General features: G+C 31.4%; 2 protein-coding genes and 1 non-coding gene across 5 annotated transcripts; 1 reads left to right on the plus strand and 2 right to left on the minus strand.

Annotated features, from left to right (window-relative positions):
- Positions 1-558: 558 nt before the first annotated feature.
- Positions 559-5,847, minus strand: LOC107867841 (UDP-glucuronate:xylan alpha-glucuronosyltransferase 2). Of its 2 annotated transcripts, none has more exons than XM_016714289.2 (4): positions 5,522-5,847; positions 4,198-4,831; positions 1,744-2,151; positions 559-1,269 (listed from the first exon to the last, which is right to left on the minus strand). In XM_016714289.2, the coding sequence occupies exons 1-4, from the start codon at positions 5,690-5,692 to the stop codon at positions 743-745; spliced, it is 1,740 nt and encodes a 579-aa protein (XP_016569775.1). In that variant the 5' UTR covers positions 5,693-5,847; the 3' UTR covers positions 559-742. The 2 variants fall into 2 exon arrangements, with proteins under 2 accessions (XP_016569775.1, XP_016569776.1); XM_016714290.2 differs by having other exon boundaries at positions 5,517-5,651.
- Positions 3,208-3,280, plus strand: TRNAR-CCU. The gene has a single exon. It is a non-coding gene; the product is annotated as a tRNA-Arg (tRNA).
- Positions 5,848-8,221: 2,374 nt separating the features above from the next.
- Positions 8,222-13,653, minus strand: LOC107867842 (protein TIC 22, chloroplastic). Of its 2 annotated transcripts, none has more exons than XR_001673377.2 (9): positions 13,155-13,643; positions 11,753-11,815; positions 10,691-10,765; positions 10,138-10,188; positions 9,844-9,903; positions 9,670-9,735; positions 9,178-9,213; positions 8,480-8,676; positions 8,222-8,408 (listed from the first exon to the last, which is right to left on the minus strand). XR_001673377.2 is itself a non-coding variant. In XM_016714291.2 (9 exons), exons 1-8 carry the CDS (start codon positions 13,599-13,601, stop codon positions 8,584-8,586), a joined length of 891 nt encoding a protein of 296 aa, XP_016569777.2. In that variant the 5' UTR covers positions 13,602-13,653; the 3' UTR covers positions 8,222-8,408; positions 8,537-8,583. The 2 variants fall into 2 exon arrangements, 1 of the variants encoding a protein (XP_016569777.2); XM_016714291.2 differs by having other exon boundaries at positions 8,537-8,676; positions 13,155-13,653.
- Positions 13,654-18,768: the final 5,115 nt, after the last annotated feature.

Genomic DNA, 18,768 nt, shown 5'->3' on the forward strand with positions numbered 1-18,768 from the left:
GAAAAACTCAAAATATATCAAAATAATGTTGAGTTCAAACTCAAGAGGACGTCATGCGCGGAAGTTTAAAGTTTGCAAATCATAGAGATGATAAATCAGATGACAAAGAAAAACATAATACTAAAAATATATTATTAATATGGTTGGTTAAACGACTTACGTATGAAAAACTAATATTAAAAAACATATAATCCACCGGAAGAATATCCCCCCCTAAACAAGACTCATAAACAACTACATTGTTGATGTTATTGTGTTATAGCTCGAGAAGAGAGATCTTCTATTTATAGAACTACAAAACCTACAAGTAAGGTAGAAAATTCAGGACAAATCATAACAAATAACGTGTGTTAAACAAATTAGAATGTACTAACGTATTAGTTGGGAAAAATCATTTTGATAAATTGTTGAGTCCTTAAGTGTTAGTACTATTGATATATATTACGCTTAATGCATTGTACTTGTTCCGATATATTTGAATATCTGAATGCACGATAATAAACTGTTATTATAATATTAGTAAAAAGGGGATACAATCTATATATTTTTCTCATGTTCTAAAAATGAAGCACAAGCATCTTTATATATTCACATCAATAAATAGTGAAGGCTATGCTCATCATTTCTCTGTGCAAAAGTACTACTGTAATACATGACAAATTAAACTCCTAATTAAAAGGACCAAAAAAAGAAAAATTAAATCATGAGAAAAAACATATCCAAAAAAAAAAAGAAAAAAAAATTAAGTAAATCTTCTAGGATCAGTAACATTAATCTTCCAATGTTCATCTTTAAATCCAATTTTTCCAGCCATTTTTCTATCCCATTGTAATTCAATTTTCCTCCTCTCTGTTAACCCACAAAATTTCTGTAAATTCTCATCCATGGAGTCATGTAATTTCCACCATGTCTTATGCGCGACATCGCTAGCATAAACACGTTGATCACCTATGTCCCAGTTACAATCGTAGTCCCTGTAACATACCCATGGCTTTAACCCGAGATAATGTATGGCGTATACTTTTGGAGGATCTGCCCCGAATAGTTGGTTCTTAATGCTGACCTCGTTCGAATTATTTGACCAAAAATTCTTCAAAAAATTAACCCTTCGAGGTAACCTATGCCACCACACAAATACTTCATTAAGGAAACCTTGGTCACCTCCATTATATGAAACAATCTCTTTTGTACGTTGCATGAACATTTTGAAGGTGCAATTTGATGGCTCGATCACCATTATTCCTGAATTGAAGATTGACGCGTCGTTACCTGCAGATCAGATGAAAGATTCAAGATTTAAATATTAATCGATGAATATAATTTTGAAAGTTTTGATAGTTTTTTTTTTTACTTTTATATATATATAAATGCTCTTTGAGATATAATGTTTTCGGCTTACTAACACACTAGTAAGAAAATCACTTATTTCAGAAAAACAAAGTATCCAAGAAGATATTTTCCATGCAAGACAGTACATTTTCCGTACCAAACGCACCCAAAAGGTATTGTTTTCGACCTTTATATATATGAATGCTCTTTGAGATAATGTTTTCGACTTACTAAGTAACATAAGAAAATCGCTTATCTTTTTAGAAAGAGATTATCCAAGAAGCTGATATTTTCCATGCAAAACATTTTCCGTACCAAACACACCCCAAAATTAAAGTAAAACAGAAATACTGAAAAGAAAAAAAAAGTAAGATGCCTAAATTGAAACAACGGGAGATATATATTAGGTCTTACCAGTAGCTGTCATTTGTGGAAAATGAAAAAGGAGGTCCATGTTACGAAGAACGATAATATCCGCATCAATAAATATGATTTTCTCATAATCAGTGAGCTGCCATAACCTGAACTTGCTATAATTATATTCATTATACGTATTTTTCTCAGCTTTAGGGTTTCTTATCCTCTTTATGAACCGTAGTGTCCACCCAGCTTTCATAAGCGCCTCGCGTTTGGCCTCAGATATACTGTTATCCAGAAGAAGAATAAGGTCCCGTTTGGTTCCAGTTCCAAGAAGGCTCTGAGCTAGTGTGATTGCACCACATACATATGTTTCAGATGAATGAAGAACTGTTGCATAGGCTTCTCTTCTTGCTATTTTTGTGCTGCTTTCAATGTTGGATATGTCATAGACCTCGTTGATTTCTGAAATCAAAATATGTTTGCCAAACATGTCATAAAAAGTTGCCGGAGCATAAATATCAAAGAACATGCAAAACAAATAACTAAATAGATGGATTTATCTTATATACATCGATGATATAAGGAATTATAAGCGAGTAATATGTACCCGTGGATTTGATTTAAATCCTATATCTCTGTTAAAACTATCACTTAATATGTATAAAATTTAAATCCAAAATTCAATCACCAGCACTTTGAAACCGATCCTAGAATTCTGAACCCATAAAGTTCAGAGTCTACTTGTCGTCGTTATATTTTAATTCGAATGATATGGTACGGAAAACATCATGCATATGTATTGATGCAATTATGTGATAACGAGTTGTATAGTAGCACATAGTATTTTTCTATTAATATATGAAATTAAAATAGTAGCAATAAACATATAAAATTGGAGGTTAGTGAAGTAATTAATAGAAAGTTCCTAGCATGTACACTAATAAATATTTGAGCTTGCACCTTATGTTCAATTCATTTGTATTTGTATTATGAACTTCTTGATTAGTTGAGGAGAACAGTAGCTAGATTTTATTTTCGTTGACTTTCTATGAAGAAATTAAAAAATATAATTGATAAATCATTTTCGTGTAATTTTCATCACACACCTTTGCCTATTCCGTATTTAATTTGTACATGCAATTAGTAGATATATTTAATTTCTTATAGAATTTACGTTTATACACACGTACAATTGTTGTAAAGAATTTATGTTTTATACTATCATGTCATATGAAAAATACTTATTGATAACTTTTTAAAAATGGGAGATTTGCAATTTTGAAAGGTAAGACAAGTTACCTGCTGCAATAAATAAAGATGATTTGATTGTATAAAAGTTTCTGACAATGATGAGTATGTAACTTAAAACTCATGACTGTATACAAAAATAGCCAGACAATATTAACAAGATTATTTCAGTTAGGTGATGAAAACGTTTGAAAGAATTAATATAATTAGATGAAGAGAATTTAATGAAATAGATATTAATAATATTTTCCACCACTCTCTAACAAGCCAGCGCCTGTAGCTCAGTGGATAGAGCGTCTGTTTCCTAAGCAGAAGGTCGTAGGTTCGACCCCTACCTGGCGCGTTATATATTTGTTTTTTTTTATTTTACCACATTCCAATGGCACTAAGTTTTTGAGAAAGTTACGAAGAATTTCTTTTCCGGTATGTGGAGTTTTCTTCCGCAGGCTGAGAGTTAGTGGCCGCTCTTTTCTTCGTTAAAACAAATATCCTTATTCGAAAACAAAAATATACGATTGTCAGGATGACCTTTAAGCTGAGCTGACATTGGTTAGTTAAAACTATTAAAATGATAGTGGTAGTTTAAAAATCTATTTTTACTGTAGCTGCGTCCCAAAGTTAGTTAAGGCAGTTACAACTATCCAATTAAGAGTTTTAGCTATATAAACCATTGTACTAATTGTTACATCCATTGAATAACGACAATATCTCTTTTCTCTCTCTCAATTTCTTCCTATTCTTAGTTAAATTCTTAGATTTTTCCTGATCAGTACACCAGTTTTTCGAAGATAATTCCTAAAACTGCTTCACAATTGGTCTTCAATTATCAATTGTGCATCACCTTTTGCATCTACGACGGAAACAACTAAGAGTCCCTCGACTCTTTTCTGTTTTCTAAGGTTTAAATAAGTGTACAGCGAGATGCAAAGTATTTTATACTATTACATATAAAAGTAGTACTGTTGCCGCTCCCTTGTATTTGGGAGAGAGTTGGACAGTTGTTTTGTTCTTTATGATTTCTTTATTCTTTTCTTTGTTAAAACAAATATCCTCATTCGAGAACAGAAATAAATACACACGACTGTCAGGAGGGCCTTTCACATCTACGACGGAAACAACTTATAAGAGGGATTCGTCGACTCTTTTGTGTTTTCTAGGATTTAAATAAGTGTCTTTCAACGGCTAGACGCAAAGTATTTTATACTAATATATATAAAAAAGAAGCAGCAAAAGATATAAAAGCTTAAAAGTGCAACATACCTTTTCCCCATAGAGGGAGAGCCAAATTACAAGAACCAATAGGCAATGAAACTTTTTGAGCCAATTTATCCATATCAGGCTTATAATACCACCAATCCCCCTCTTTTTTCTTCAACTCCTCACATCTAAACACATCAACCATAGGTCTACACTTACTCAAAAATATCAATTTCATATTCCTTTTAATTCCATTTTTCACAGCCAAATTTGCTGCCACAAGATTCACTTGTAACCTATAAACATCTCTTCCCCATCCTTCTTGTGGATATTTACAGGGCAATTTCACAACTAACATGTCCATGTTATTGCTATAACTATTGAAATTTGGCATTGGTATTTCTGGACAATATGTCCCATCCATTTCTTCCTCTTCATCTATCCATTCTGGAAATAAGTCTTTCCATTCTAATAAATTCGAGACGTTCTCGAATTTTATTTTTATTACTTGTCCATGCGCTTTCCATTCAGTAACATCTTCATTTTTCATATTTACCATTCCTATCTTCATTCCTCTCCCCATTTTGTTTAAAAAACTCGGTTTTTCGCGCTTTATCACCATCTTCTTGTCTGTTTTTGCTTCATTCATTACCATCTTTTCTTCTAACACTGCCTTCATCTTTATCCCCCCTTCTCCCTATTCAAAACAAGAAGAAGAAAAAATAGTTCATGGGGTTTTTTTTTTTTTAAAATAGATGAATCTTGATTTATGACTTTCTTTAACTTGAATAAAAAGAAGAACAAAAGGTCTAAATTGCATGTTTAGTGTACGAAATATATTCATTTTACCCTTCGTTATATTCGAGGTCATTCTTACCTTGTTCTGACCGTCATTCTTACCCTTGCTCTGACCAAATTGTCTCATACTTGCTTTTGACTTTAACAATAATATAATCCAACGAGGATTTCTCTGTTAAAATCTAGAGCAAGTACAAGACTCTTTTGACGATAAAGGTATGAATAACCCTAAAGTATTATGAATTGCAAAATTAAGATATTTCGAATAACAAATGAGTAAATTAAACTTTTTTCCTTACAACAACAACAACAAAAAAAAAAGAAATTTCACCTTACCCTACGAATTATCCTAATTTTACCCTTCGTTATACTCTGATTCCATTCATACCTTTGACGTCAGCAAACTGTCTCGTATTTGCTTTATACTTTAAGGTTCAGTATGGCCTTTCCTCCATTAAAGTTGATCAAATACGAGACAATTTGCTAATGCCAAGAGCATGGGTGACATCAAAAAGTATAACGGAGGGCAAAATTTGTACATTTTTTTCTACAAAACAAACAAACAAACAAACAAAAAAGCTCACCTTACCTTATGATGACATTCTCTCAATGAACATCTAACAAGAGATGATGCATATTCATGATAAACATAAGTTGATGGCTTGAGAAGAATGGCTGCATAAGCAATCAAGAAGCATGCCAAGAAAACCAAGTTGATTTTTATGATCAATGCTTTAGAAGGAAGGGACTTAATAATCATTTTTTCTCTTTTGAGAGAAAAAAAAAAATTAAATAGGAACAAGTGTAGAAAGCAAAGTGCTAGTTCTTGTGCTATATAAAATGCACACTTTCACTTTCTCTCCAAGTTAATAATAAATTGTATAGTGAGACAGTAGTAGTGAGACTATATGTTATAATTTTCTGAGTGATTAATAATTAACTTATATTTAAAAGGGGTTTGGCAATAGTTGTTAGAGAGACAGAGAGGATGCCTAATTATGAAAAGATTAAGGGATAAGTAATTAGAACTACTAAGAAAGCTCCATGTGTTGTTTCCCTTGTCTTTTTAGATTTTCTTTACTTGGAGATCAAATTAAAGGAGCTTTAAATTGTTTGCCATATATATGTTTTAAGTGTTGTTTTTGTAATTATAATTTTGAGAAAAAATAAAAAGGAGTATAGTTTTATTTCCTTAAATACCATCCTTAATTGTCAAGATACCAAGTTAGATAATGACCGTAGAGTCAATTAGTTTTTCTTTAAGGGAAGGGCAAATGACACTTTTTTCGTCTATCGAGTTTAACTTCTACGTACTGATAATGTAGCACGTTAGTATCACTCAAAAAATAATTATGTATAATCACTCATTAAATGTAAGTTTAGCGACCTAAAAAACAAGACAAGTTACTAGCTATAAACAATTAAAATACATTCATAAGTAGATATAAACGTATATAGCCTTGTGCAACCACATTTTCAATGTGAAACATAAATTTATGTATAATTTTCAAAATCTGAACTTCAACTATTTGCGAATTCTCTAAAACTGGTCTGAACTAATTTCTTTTGAGAAGTTTCACTCACTCGTAAAACTTTAAATTTGGCCTAGTAAAATGCATGACTAAGTATATTTTCAAGCTACAAATATCATAACTTCAAAAATTCAAATTTTTAAATTTCAAGTTTTGACTTCAAATCGGTACATGTAAATCGAATCTTTTTTTTTTTTTTTTTGGCTTAGCAGAGGCTCTTGCCATTTGGAGTAAATATTACTATAAAAAAAATTAATCTAGAGTAAACAAAATAATTAAGAAAATGTAAAAATTAACAATTTGGAAATATTGGAAGGGCAGCTATAAGCTTCAACAACTTTTGTAGTTGGAATGTCAATATCTTATGAACAAACAAATGTCGCTTTTAGCTGTTACAAAATTGCAAGTCACACCAATACTTGATTTTCTACACATTTTTATAACTAATATTAATTATATTGCTATATTTTGTTTTATAAATTAAATGAATTTAACAGCAATGATCACCTTTAACAAGTGATGATTTTAATAGGCTTTAGGTGAGATAACCACTCTTTACCAAAACAATAGATTCCCATATCGACCAAACTAGAGATATTAGGGTAGAAAATCATTGTTGTACACACTCAATGTCAACCCTTTCACAATAATTTACATGATATTATTGTTACATAACAAGGCACCAAATATTGGAACTAATAGCCACTTCACCCTTGCTATCTAGCATCTTCCTTTTTCCTTTTTTTTTAATTAGAAAGGTAATTATCAAAACTACGTTGTTAACACTACCTTAATGGAAGGAGCATAGTTGCAAATGAGTTAAAAATTCTCTTTTTTATAGGTTCATAGTCTGTCTACCTAGCTAGCTTTAGCATAAAAAATAAGCTGGTAAATTAGACGTTATTTTTTTCCATGTCAAAAGGTTTCTGACCACACAATTATCACAAAAACTTTTTTCTAGAGAAATATGTAAAGGTAAAAAGGACTGACCAAAAATGAAAAGAGTAAGAAAGTCCAATTATTAGCCACAATATGTTGCTGTTCTGGACTGTGAAGGACAGAACAGAAAGTTAATATGTAGTAATGCATTGTCTTGCTATCTATTTATATTAATGTCACAATGTTGCCATCTATTTTTTCTTGTTTTTCCTTGAACCGAGGGATTATCAGATATAGCCACTACTTTTGAAGTAGAGGTAACGACTAGGCAATCAACCCTTCTCAAACCTCACTTTGTGGAACTAAACTAGGCATGTTGTTGAACCCATTGTTGTCTAAGAGACACCTTCAAAGATATCCATCCAAAGAAGGCCGGCAAGTTCATCAAATTGTTCATTAAATTATCACTACATTTCCAGAAGGGTCCTTTATTAAGTTTCCAATTATATTTATACCACCAACATCAGCAGTTGGTTGAGGCCTTTCACCCTTTGCGTGGCTCAGTAGCAGTTGGTGCTTACAAATCAGCATGCTCAACACATCATCTACTATTTATTCACACTCGTGCATGATTCACAAGTCAAGACAGCATAAACAGAGCATTTAAAATTTTTGGTTTCAAACTTGGGGTACCATAGAGGGTCCATAACTTGTTATCGTTTCTTTCACACTTGAATAAAATGGGAGGTTAAAATGTGCAAAGCATCGTGACTGCACTGATATCGCAGATATGATTAGATTTCATTTCAGCCCTGATCAGAATGACCTCCTAAAGTATGAAATAGCGAATGCATTAGCAACAAAATTGACCTCATCAATTATCAAAACAAGAGTAGAACATATTTCAATAATCCAAAATGTGCAATGTACAGGTGACACCAAGTGAATTGGGCATCTAGTTACCAACTCATTGATTTTTAATGTATAACAAGTTAGTTGTTCCCTCCATTAAATTTTCAAGCAAAACTTGATCCTTTGTGTATCTTTAAGCTAATCCAGCAGTACCTGAACATATCAAGTAATTAGCAAATGCTTGTAGGAAATACTAATAAAACAGTCAGAGGGAGAAAGCATACAGAGTTTTAACTATTTGGATTTTTCGGGTCGACCAAGTGCAGAGGAGAAAGGTGAACCTGTCTCTATTTTGATTTGCTTCAAACAGGAGTTGCTTGCAAGAAATTCACGCTTTTGTGACATCTTGTATGTGCTGTGAATGGCTTTTACCGGGAGGAATAAAGATAAGGTCTTCCCAGCCAGAATTTCTCTGACTTATCTGCCACAGGAAATAAAAAGTTAAGAGAAGTAACCGAGAGAGAAGGGGGTGGGTTCCATGTCGTCAAACTGTTCTTTTACTTAAACAAAGGATAGAATAGAAACACTTTAAGATGTTATCTAAGAAAACATTTCTTGTATGCACTGTTTGAAATTCAAATTTGGGGAAACACCTTTTGACAGTATGAACTACTGGAGTAAATTCAGTATGTTCCCCATTCCATTGAAAAAGGGAAAGGGAATGGGTTAGAGCTGGTTTTACTCATTATGTTACTTTCTCTGCAATGAGTAAATATGGCATCAGTCCCCCCAACAAGTTTCAGACCGAGATGTAATTGATTGTAATTCTGCATTCCGAGGATGGGAAGTTCATCTTTACAAGGTGTAGTGCGAGAGAACAGGTATTATTGGCATCAAATGAAGCTATGACTCTAAGCATTCAAAGTATAATCAGCCTTTTAAAATTAAAGCCTAAAAACATATAAGATGTCCAAGCACCTACCTCCATTTTTTTCAGGACGTCTTCCAAAGTCCCCACCTGTTGATGAGGAAAAAGAATATGAGTAAGTTAACATTAGTTGCTATTAGTGTCTTGTTTCAATGGAGGATCATATGACCAAAAACTTGACGAACACAGAAAAGCAATCAAATCCAGTCCTTTCATGGACAAGCCTATGATAGCCTGACAGGAATCTTTAGAAAGGAAAAGAAACACCACTCTTTTAACCACTAATCCTCTCCATCACATGCAATATTTATTATGTTTCTTCAAGTGGAACCTGTTGCACATAAATTCAAATTTTAAAATCCTCTCCACTCTCAGGCAATGCTAGACTTGATAAAGGAGATCATTGCCAATGAAATTTAGTCCAAGAAACTTATAAACAAAAACTTTCTCAGAGACATTTTATATTCACCTAATACCATGTTTGACCATCCTAAATCTATCTGCACGCCCTATCAGAAAACAAACAGAAATATAAAAGTGTTTTACCATAATGTTCTGAGAGACACTAGATCCTCTAGATCCCCTTGACGATAACTCCTTTTCAATATCCTCCTGTATACCAAAAAATAAATTCAAATGAAAACCATCACGAGTATATAATTATATCTAGTTTTCTGTTTCTTCCGACTAGCTATAGTTCAAGATATTAAACCAATATACCTTTCGAAAGTATATTGGACAGTATCGCCTGTTTCTCTTTTTCACAACTAGGAGATCAGACTGCACAAGAACAAAAAGCTAAGGAATTAAGCAGAGTTTAACCATAATTCAGTACAATCCACACCCCTATATACAAATTAGAGAATATCTAGCAAAAACTTTTTAGTGAGTGAATGTTCATAATTCTAAAAAATACATCCTTCTCAAAAGAAAAAAACCTAAAAAATACATAGGCTGAGTATATAATTCTAAAGTTTTTTTTGCATATAGTTGGCAAAGAAGTTTATATGATACCTGGAAAACAGGGACTCCATCAAATCCAGTCTTTACATCAGAAGCTTTTAACTGTCACAGAAAAAGTCAATGTTAAAATGAACAGACTTTTTAATAAGCACGCATTAAACTATCATATTTAGCCAAAGAGGTACTTTAGGAGGAGACAGAGGTTGGGTGGCAATGGAGGTGAAGCCATTAGTAATCTATGCATCATCTGCTAAGCTAGTGAGCAAGAGCCTACATACACGGCATATCAGTAACCCAAGTTCAAATCTCAGAAAAACCTCAAATTTGGAAATATTTTAATTATCAGAAAAGAGAAAGAAAAATAAGGGCATGTTAGTGAAACTCAGAATTGGAGGGTTGTCAGTAATTCTACTGCATCTGGTCATCAGTCAAAACTACATGCCAGTGTACTTCATGCAAAATTATCACAAGTAGATGAGAATATACAGTACAATTTTCATTAGCACAACTGAACCGGCATCCTTTGCAATTCTACTGCATTGGGTGAAAACTACAAGGATTGCGGACAAAAAACTAAAGAAAGCCCAATGCGGATAACTACTACCTCCATTGCATTCTTAATTTGAACAGGATCTGGCAAAAACCGAAATGCGATTCCTTCAACCTTCAACATGTAAACCTGCAAGGTGATACAAAAAAGAAAGAGGTGTAACCAATCAAAATATGAGACTAGTGCCTAGCAGCACCTTTAAGAACAAATGGAAAAACATAAAACGGAAATTCTTAAACATACACATAACTACAACTAGTTGCAATAGATTACTTAAAGTAAACTGAACCAGTTGCATAAAGAGAAAATTGTCTTCCATTCTTATGTTAGGCTTCAATTATTCCTTTTCAACTTAATAAGAGAAGAAGAGATATTAAAAGGGGTTAATCAGAACTCTGAAACTCAAAAGGAGTACAAAATTATACCCTTTTTTGTGGATGAATAAAACATACAAAATGTTCTGATAATGCATATTCAAATCCGATTCTTGTTGAATCTACTATGTGCCAATCCCAAACAAGTCAGGATCAGTATATCCGTTCTGCTACATTTGTGTCCAATTCTTTTTTAACTAATACATGATTTAACAACCATCAAATTTTTCAACCCATTCTCACAAGAATAAATTCTTGAATATGAACAGAACTAGATCGAATAAATACGTAATCTGACTTTCCACCAATCAATCTTATAAGCACCAGAGACAAAAATTGTCCATCACTAATCCTACATATGTTACCAGACATTCTCAGGGTCCTAAAAATCTTGCAAAAGTTCAAACCTTAAAACAAGTAAATGGTCGTCTCCCACAGTAAACCACATATTTAAATTCAATCCTGAAAATTAGCAATTTTATCTATTGAATCTACTAACTTATACAAAAAATAACAACAACAACGTACCCTGTGAAATCCCACAGGTGAGGTATGGGGAGGGTGGAGTGTAAGCAGACCTTACCACTACCTCGTGGAGGTAGAGAGGCTGTTTCCGAAAGACCCTCGGCTCAAGTGTAGCACTTTCAACCTAACTTATACAAAGTTTTTTTAAATTAATAAACTACCAAGCAGATATATCTTTGAAAGGAAAAATCGAAGCAAAGGAAACAAAAACATTCACCTGATCAAGTGTCAGTGGAACAACCTTAGCTCCACCTCTTACTTCCTTCTTCCGCAACCGTACCTGAAAAACATTCAGACATTTATTTCTATACACCACACTAGCCATCATTGTTTAAAGAAAGAAAATATATCAACTACTCATAAACTACACACAAACTTATTCCTATACACGACACTAGCCTTCATTGTTTAAAGAAAGAAACTATATCAACTACTCATAAACTACACACAAACTAATTAGGTCAACATTATCAGTCTTCTGTATCTGTTCCACTATATTCAAGTCCTTTACATTCCAATACTAAATAATTTATCCTTTAAGATAATCTTCTAATGACAAACCCCAAATAATTTCCTATAAACCAATCACCTTTAACTTGCTCTCTTTTCTGCTATTTATATACTCATTTCTTTCCCCTGTTTGCTTTCCTACTTTTTGGTAAAAGTGCTAAAGAAGTTCATCTCGGGTTCGCGTAAACAACATACCCAGTGTAGTCCCACAAAGTGAGTTATGGGGATAACAGAGTGTACACGGACCTTAGCTCTACCTGAGAGGAGGTAGAGAGGCTGTTTCTGATAGACCCTCGGCTTAAGGAAAAATAGTAAAAAGCAGTACCAAAAAGGAGTAATGGAAGTACAACAAACAACAGATAATAACAAAAACAACCATAGTTAATACAACAAACAACAAATAATAACAAAAACAACCATAGTTAATACAACAAAAACTACAACAAAACAATACAATAATCGCGGTACAAGAAACAACCGGTAGTAACAGAATTCGAAGGATAAGAAACCACAAAAGCAATACTACGACGACTAATATGAACGGACAGCAATACACCACACCACTGCTACCTTACTAACCTCTCCCTTCGCTCTCTATATGCAATATAACACATTGCTACCTACTAAGCTTCTACCTTACTAACTTCTCCTTTCGCTACAAGAGCAATACTACAACTACTAATACGAATGGACAGCAACATAACACACTGCTACTACTAACCTTCTTTGTTTTTTTTTTTTGATAACCGTGGTGTCCAGGACAGCTTGTGCGCACCTCGACTAATTCCATGAGATACCTGCCACCTCCCACCAACAACAGGTACCAGGTAACTCTGTCCACCAAGGCCTGAACACAAGGGAAGAAATCACCTACTAACCTTCTACCTTATCAACTTCTCCCTTCACTCTCTATAAGCAATATAACACATTGCTGCCTACTAAGCTTCTACCTTACTAAGTTCTCCTTTCGCTACAAGAGCAATACTACAACTACTAATAAGTATGGACAGCAACACAATGCACCACTGTTACCTACTAAACTTCTAACTTATTAACTTCTCTATGAGCAAAGAATTCATTAAACGAAAAAATAAAAATTGAAATATTACCTGAGCTAGAAATGCGTCAGCATCCTCTTTACGGAAACACAACAATCCGATTGATTTAGCACTATTAGGATCCGAAATGAGCACAAATTCATTATTCGAATTGCTAACAGTGTACACAGAAGTTCCAGTCAATGTCTTCGCCACATACTCCGAGCTCAATCCACTGTTTCTCGCCGCCTTCTCTTGACGCTGCGACACAGAAGCGAACGGAAAAGAATACGCCGTATTCGTCGACTGGGATGGAAAACTCCGCCGTATCGCCGCCGGCAACGGCTGCTGAATGAAGTCGCCGGCGAGTTTTGAAGTCAGTCGTTTAGCTTCGTCAAAACGATTGGTGAGCTCGGCACCGAGACGGGAGCAGTGTTGATGGAGGAAAGTGGAAAGAGAGAGAAGAGGAGTAGTGGAGGGTCCAAATCCGGTTGAGGGTTTGGACTCCATTGATTTCATTGTTTGTTTACAGACAAGGGAAAGGAGAAGAAGAAGAAGGCTTTCTTATTTAAACTTTGGGCTTTGGTTCAATTTTGGGTCCAATTGTAGTTGGATCTATAATGGGTAAGCCCATATACTAAAGGCCCATCACTCTCTTTTCCACTGGGTTGAGTCAGTCACGGGGATTCTATCACAACAATAGCATATCTAGTCTACTTTAGGGGGAACAACATAAATTTTAATATTTTGGAGTTAAAAATTTCAAAGTTTTGTATAATTATTAAAAATCTCAATTTTGTATCTATCGAGCTACATAAATAGCTCTCAATATTTCTAACGAAAATATATTTTTTTTCTTTATAAAGATAAATAATTAGCTCTTGGTACATTTTTGTTTCTATTTTGGGTCTGTCGAGATACAAAATACACCTAACGAATATATTTTTTTTTCTTGCAAAAGATACAAAATTAGCTCTCGATATATTTTTTCGATTTTGAATCTGTCGAAATACATAATTAGCTCCGGATACATCCAACGAAAATACATAATTAGCTGAGATTTTTGTAATTACTTTGTAAGAATGAAAATTTGTGTAAACATAAGTGAAGGTTGTATGTTTATGTTATTTTTCTTAATTTTATGGAGTGCGTTTGAAAGGGTAGATTGTACACCCACTCTTACTTCTACTTTGAAGGTAAAGAGGTTGTTTTCTGTATTAAAACAATATCGAAAAAGAAATAACAAAAGTGAAATTCATGGAAAAATACTAAAGGTGACAAATGGATAAATTGAGTTGAATTTCATATGTTAGAATGGACGTATTGGGCTAAATTTTGGCATATTAATATGGACTAAGTTATGGGCGGGTTACTGAACCATCCAAAAACTATTCGGACTGAAATGAGCTAAAACACAAGTCAAAATTCCGTTCACTCAATTCTCACTAATTTTTACTGTACTTTGTTTATTTTTTTAAACCTTTTTAATACTTTATAAAATTATTGTTTCTGTCATGACTACATAATAACATATCAAATAAATAAATATTTTTTATAAAAACAATTTAACAAGATTTTTCATGAATTAATTTACGCTAAATATCGTATCAAACTTTGATAAGCTAAAATTGATTGGACTGAGCTAATAAATGGGGATATCAATAATTGATAGATTACATGCATGTCATTGTTTGGATTTACAGTTTTTGTTATTTAATCATAATTAATTAACACATATTTTACTAATCACTTAACTTAGATAAATTACATTAATTTGATGTATACATCGGATAAATTTTTAGCATTGAGCATCTTATGATTTGATGAGTGATTTTGCCACCTATATAGAGTACTACGGAGATCAACAAATCATTGGGGATTAAGTGTCTAGTAAAACTTGAAACGTACTAAAGTAGGAGTACTAAACTAGTTTCAGTTGGGTTTCTAATAGGGATTTGGTACCAAAGTAGGAGTGTAAGTTTGAATATTTGTTTATGTATTGTGTCATAATATAACATGACAAATAGATTTCTGAAAAAACATGTCCATTATAATAAAATGTTGTTAAAAGAGAAATCTGACTGCACTATTTGTTTGCCAGGGGCATTATGATATTTGAAGATCCTGAGCTTGCTGACAAGCACATAAGCTAATCCTATAAGCTGAGGAAGCTCAAACTAATGGTTACTATTGAGGACCTTGTAATGCCACATTACCAAGCAACTCTTCTTTTCTTAATTTCCCTTCATGTGGAATTTCACTTCTGCAATAGTGATACAAGTCTCATTCATTTAAAAAGTAGGATAAATAAATTGAAGCGAAAGTAATTTAAATGTAATTAACCTATTTGGGAGTGTCAGATCGTATTTTCTCGTATAAAATATTAAATAAGGAAAGGATATGGGCTGATCCTTTTCAAAACAATTGATTCATGTTTGGGTCATTGAACATTCATGGTCAGTCGATACAAATAAATTTTATTGGGAAAAATTAACTATATAAACTTATTAGATTAGTTATTACAAGTTATAGCAAAACTTTTAAGTTTTCAAGTTATAACAACTTTCATTTTAAAAAAATATATAAAAAAGGTTTTTTTTTGTTTTGTTGAAAATACAAAAAAAGTAATTAATGAAAAAGGAAAATTAAGATTTAATACAATTAATATACAATTTACCTTCCTTAAATATAGTTAACATTAATTACTGATATTTATCCATCCTAAATTTCTCTAACCAATTTTCTTTTCTCCTATTTTAATGCTTCATTAAGAGTTTCCACCTTCATACACTACTTCTTTAGAAGTATTATTTTACACAAATCAAAACAAAAGAGGCATTGCTATGCTTTGGTGTTTTCCTCTTTCCAACGTCCAAATGATTTCTGTGTATTTTCTCTTTCAATTAGGTGTATAGCACACAATATTTGAGATTGTATATTATAAAATCAGTTAGATCCTATAATCACTATTGAATGCTGACTAAGCTTGTAAAAAAAATATATATAACAATATATATACATAAGATATAGATAATATGTACGTGGGGCAAATGTGATATATGCTTTAACAAATTAAATGGATCTATAAATTAGTAATTTTAAAAGAAGATGGAATTGTAGGATAATAGATTTTATTTAATTTGTAATTTTATTAGCATAATATGTTAGAAAAAAAAATTAAATTTTAGTTTTGTTCCAGTGTTGTCCATCCTACGATTATAATATAATATATATTAGAAAAACAACAACCAAAAAGAAGAATAAAAGAGAGATCTGAATAAAAGTAGTTGAGTCATCTTGTTCTTCTTTGTCACTTATACTTTTCTTTTTGTTCTTTAAAAAAAAAATATGTTTTCAGTGGTCATCCTCAAAGTCACTAATTGCCAATTAGCGTAATGATGTTAACTACGTTTTGATGAATACATTTTTCTAGGATAATCCCACTTTTAATAGATAAGTTGTAATTAATTTATATACTCATTTAATACTTAAGTAATACTTTTATTTTGAGTTCTCAATGTATTAAATTGATATTAAAATCAATATCAATGAAGTTTCGCATATACAACATTTGTATTGAATGAATTTTATGAATGTGACAATCGATGAGAAAAATTATATTTTATGTTACCTAACTTTTTTAGTGTATGTAATGGATATTACATGAAAAACAATCAACGTAAATGTTGAAAATAAATTAATTGATAGTGGTTTCATGTCAAATAATTTTTTATTGCAATAAAAAAATAATCAGTATTAGTCATGATTGATATTGGTGTTTATTTTCTGGCAGAAGAAGATGAAGAACATTATATAAATACTATGTTAAATATCAAAACTAAACTTTGTTCATACCAACAATCTTATACAAAGAGTAATGAGCACCAATAAAAAATCAAGATACAATACTCATGTCAAATATTACTAATTGCAGAATCAAAAAATGTATAATTTGATATAGTTGATATCAAATTTAATACCCATCTGATGCGACTTATTTCATATCAATTTCATTCAATGATGTAAAATACGAAATAAAACGTTAAAGTAGCATAACATTATAAAAATACTATATAAATACAAAAAATAAACTTTCTTCATACCAACAATATTAGAAAAATAAACAGTAATGATCAAGCACCAAAAATTTAATTCAAATTATTAACTATATTAGAAAAACAAACAGTAAATAAAAAAATGATTCAATACTAATTTTGTACTAATTTAATATAGAAAAAAAAAAATCAAATATTTGCAAGTTTGTATGTACTGTTATAGTCCATGAATACAACTTTGTTACCACCACATCATGTACATGCTTACTAGAAAAAATAAAAAGAAATAAAGATCAAGGATGACAGACATGATCACTAAATGAGAAAATAACATATAAATGACCAATCATTTGGCAACAAGTACTAAGAATTCATTGATATGCATGTTGAAATGTGAATTTATAAGAAGAAGGTTACTTTTTTCAACATAGAAGATGAATATTAACTATGAAACCCACTTTTTTCAACGAAGAAGATGAATATAATATGAAGCCCACTTTTTTCAATCTTGTATTTTCAAGGAAAGAATATGAATATTATATAGAGACACAAATTTCAATAAAGTTTTGAAATATTGAGTATTATAATGGAGAAAGAGAGGTGAGGTTCAGTATTAGTATTAGAGAATTTGAATGTGGAGAGAGAGAAAGGTGATTCAAATACTTTTTTCGGAACATTAATTATATTTACACGTAATCTTCTTTCAATAAAATTATCTGATAAAAGTGTGTAATCTTTTAAATAAAAAATAACATATATTTACCATGATTATCAATACACAATTTAAGAAAAATATTGATTACAATCCTATAAATATGAAACTGATTTTAAATTATATAATTAAAAATAAATTTTGAAAATATAATTAAAATAATATATCTTTTAATAAGTTGCTATAACTTGTAACTAAATTGCTATTAATGCAATTATCTAAAAGTGTTGCTAAAATTTTGTTATTTTAGATCTAATAATACTACAGGGGATAATTTTCTCATTTTATGGTCATTTCATAATTTGAGTCATTTTGGTCCAGATAATTCATATACATTTCATATATCATATTGATACAATTGATATAATGATACAGTTCGTAAAAAAATAATGCCTCGAATTTATGGATAAAAATTGTATCATTGTTATATCGAATATGTATTTTTAATATGATGTGCATATAATTTGTATCATTGTTGTATAAAATATATGTATGTATAAGATGCATATAGAAATTGCATCTTTATTGTATAAAATACATCTTTGTATAAGATATGTATCAAATTTATATCAATGTTGTATAAAGCTGTCAACAAATGGCTAGAAAATTAAATTAAATTTCAATGATCGTTTTCGTGTCAATAATTTCATTTTAAGTGCTATTTATGTCCTTTTTTTCCATATTAAAATTCATGTGAAATTATTTTTAGATAACTCTAAAAAGAATTAAATGATAAAAAAAAAAAGGTAGATATAATGTCTTTTGGTGCAATAATTAGATGACTTTTGTGAGCTATATAATAGAAAGATGATTTTTGTGTAGTAAATCTTAAATTTAATTACTTTTATAAAACAATTTTTTTTAAAAAAATAACTTTTGTCTACTAAACACAAATCTGAATAATCACCACTTAAATTTA

This window comes from Capsicum annuum, chromosome 4 (assembly GCF_002878395.1).
Source record: "Capsicum annuum cultivar UCD-10X-F1 chromosome 4, UCD10Xv1.1, whole genome shotgun sequence".
NCBI classification, from domain to species: domain Eukaryota; kingdom Viridiplantae; phylum Streptophyta; class Magnoliopsida; order Solanales; family Solanaceae; genus Capsicum; species Capsicum annuum.

Bases quoted from the DNA above. Each gene is read 5' to 3' on its own strand.
- LOC107867841 (XM_016714289.2), bottom strand. From the start codon at position 5,692: ATGATTATTAAGTCCCTTCCTTCTAAAGCATTGATCATAAAAATCAAC. The intron at 4,832-5,521 runs GTAAGGTGAGCT...TGTTTTGAATAG, and splicing joins TGAGAGAATGTCATCATAAG to GGAGAAGGGGGGATAAAGAT. The intron at 2,152-4,197 runs GTATGTTGCACT...TTTTGATTTCAG, and splicing joins TCTCCCTCTATGGGGAAAAG to AAATCAACGAGGTCTATGAC.
- LOC107867842 (XM_016714291.2), bottom strand. From the start codon at position 13,601: ATGAAATCAATGGAGTCCAAACCCTCAACCGGATTTGGACCCTCCACT. The intron at 10,189-10,690 runs GTAGTAGTTATC...TTTCTGTGACAG, and splicing joins AAATTAAGAATGCAATGGAG to TTAAAAGCTTCTGATGTAAA. The intron at 9,904-10,137 runs GTATCATATAAA...GTTCTTGTGCAG, and splicing joins ATGGAGTCCCTGTTTTCCAG to TCTGATCTCCTAGTTGTGAA.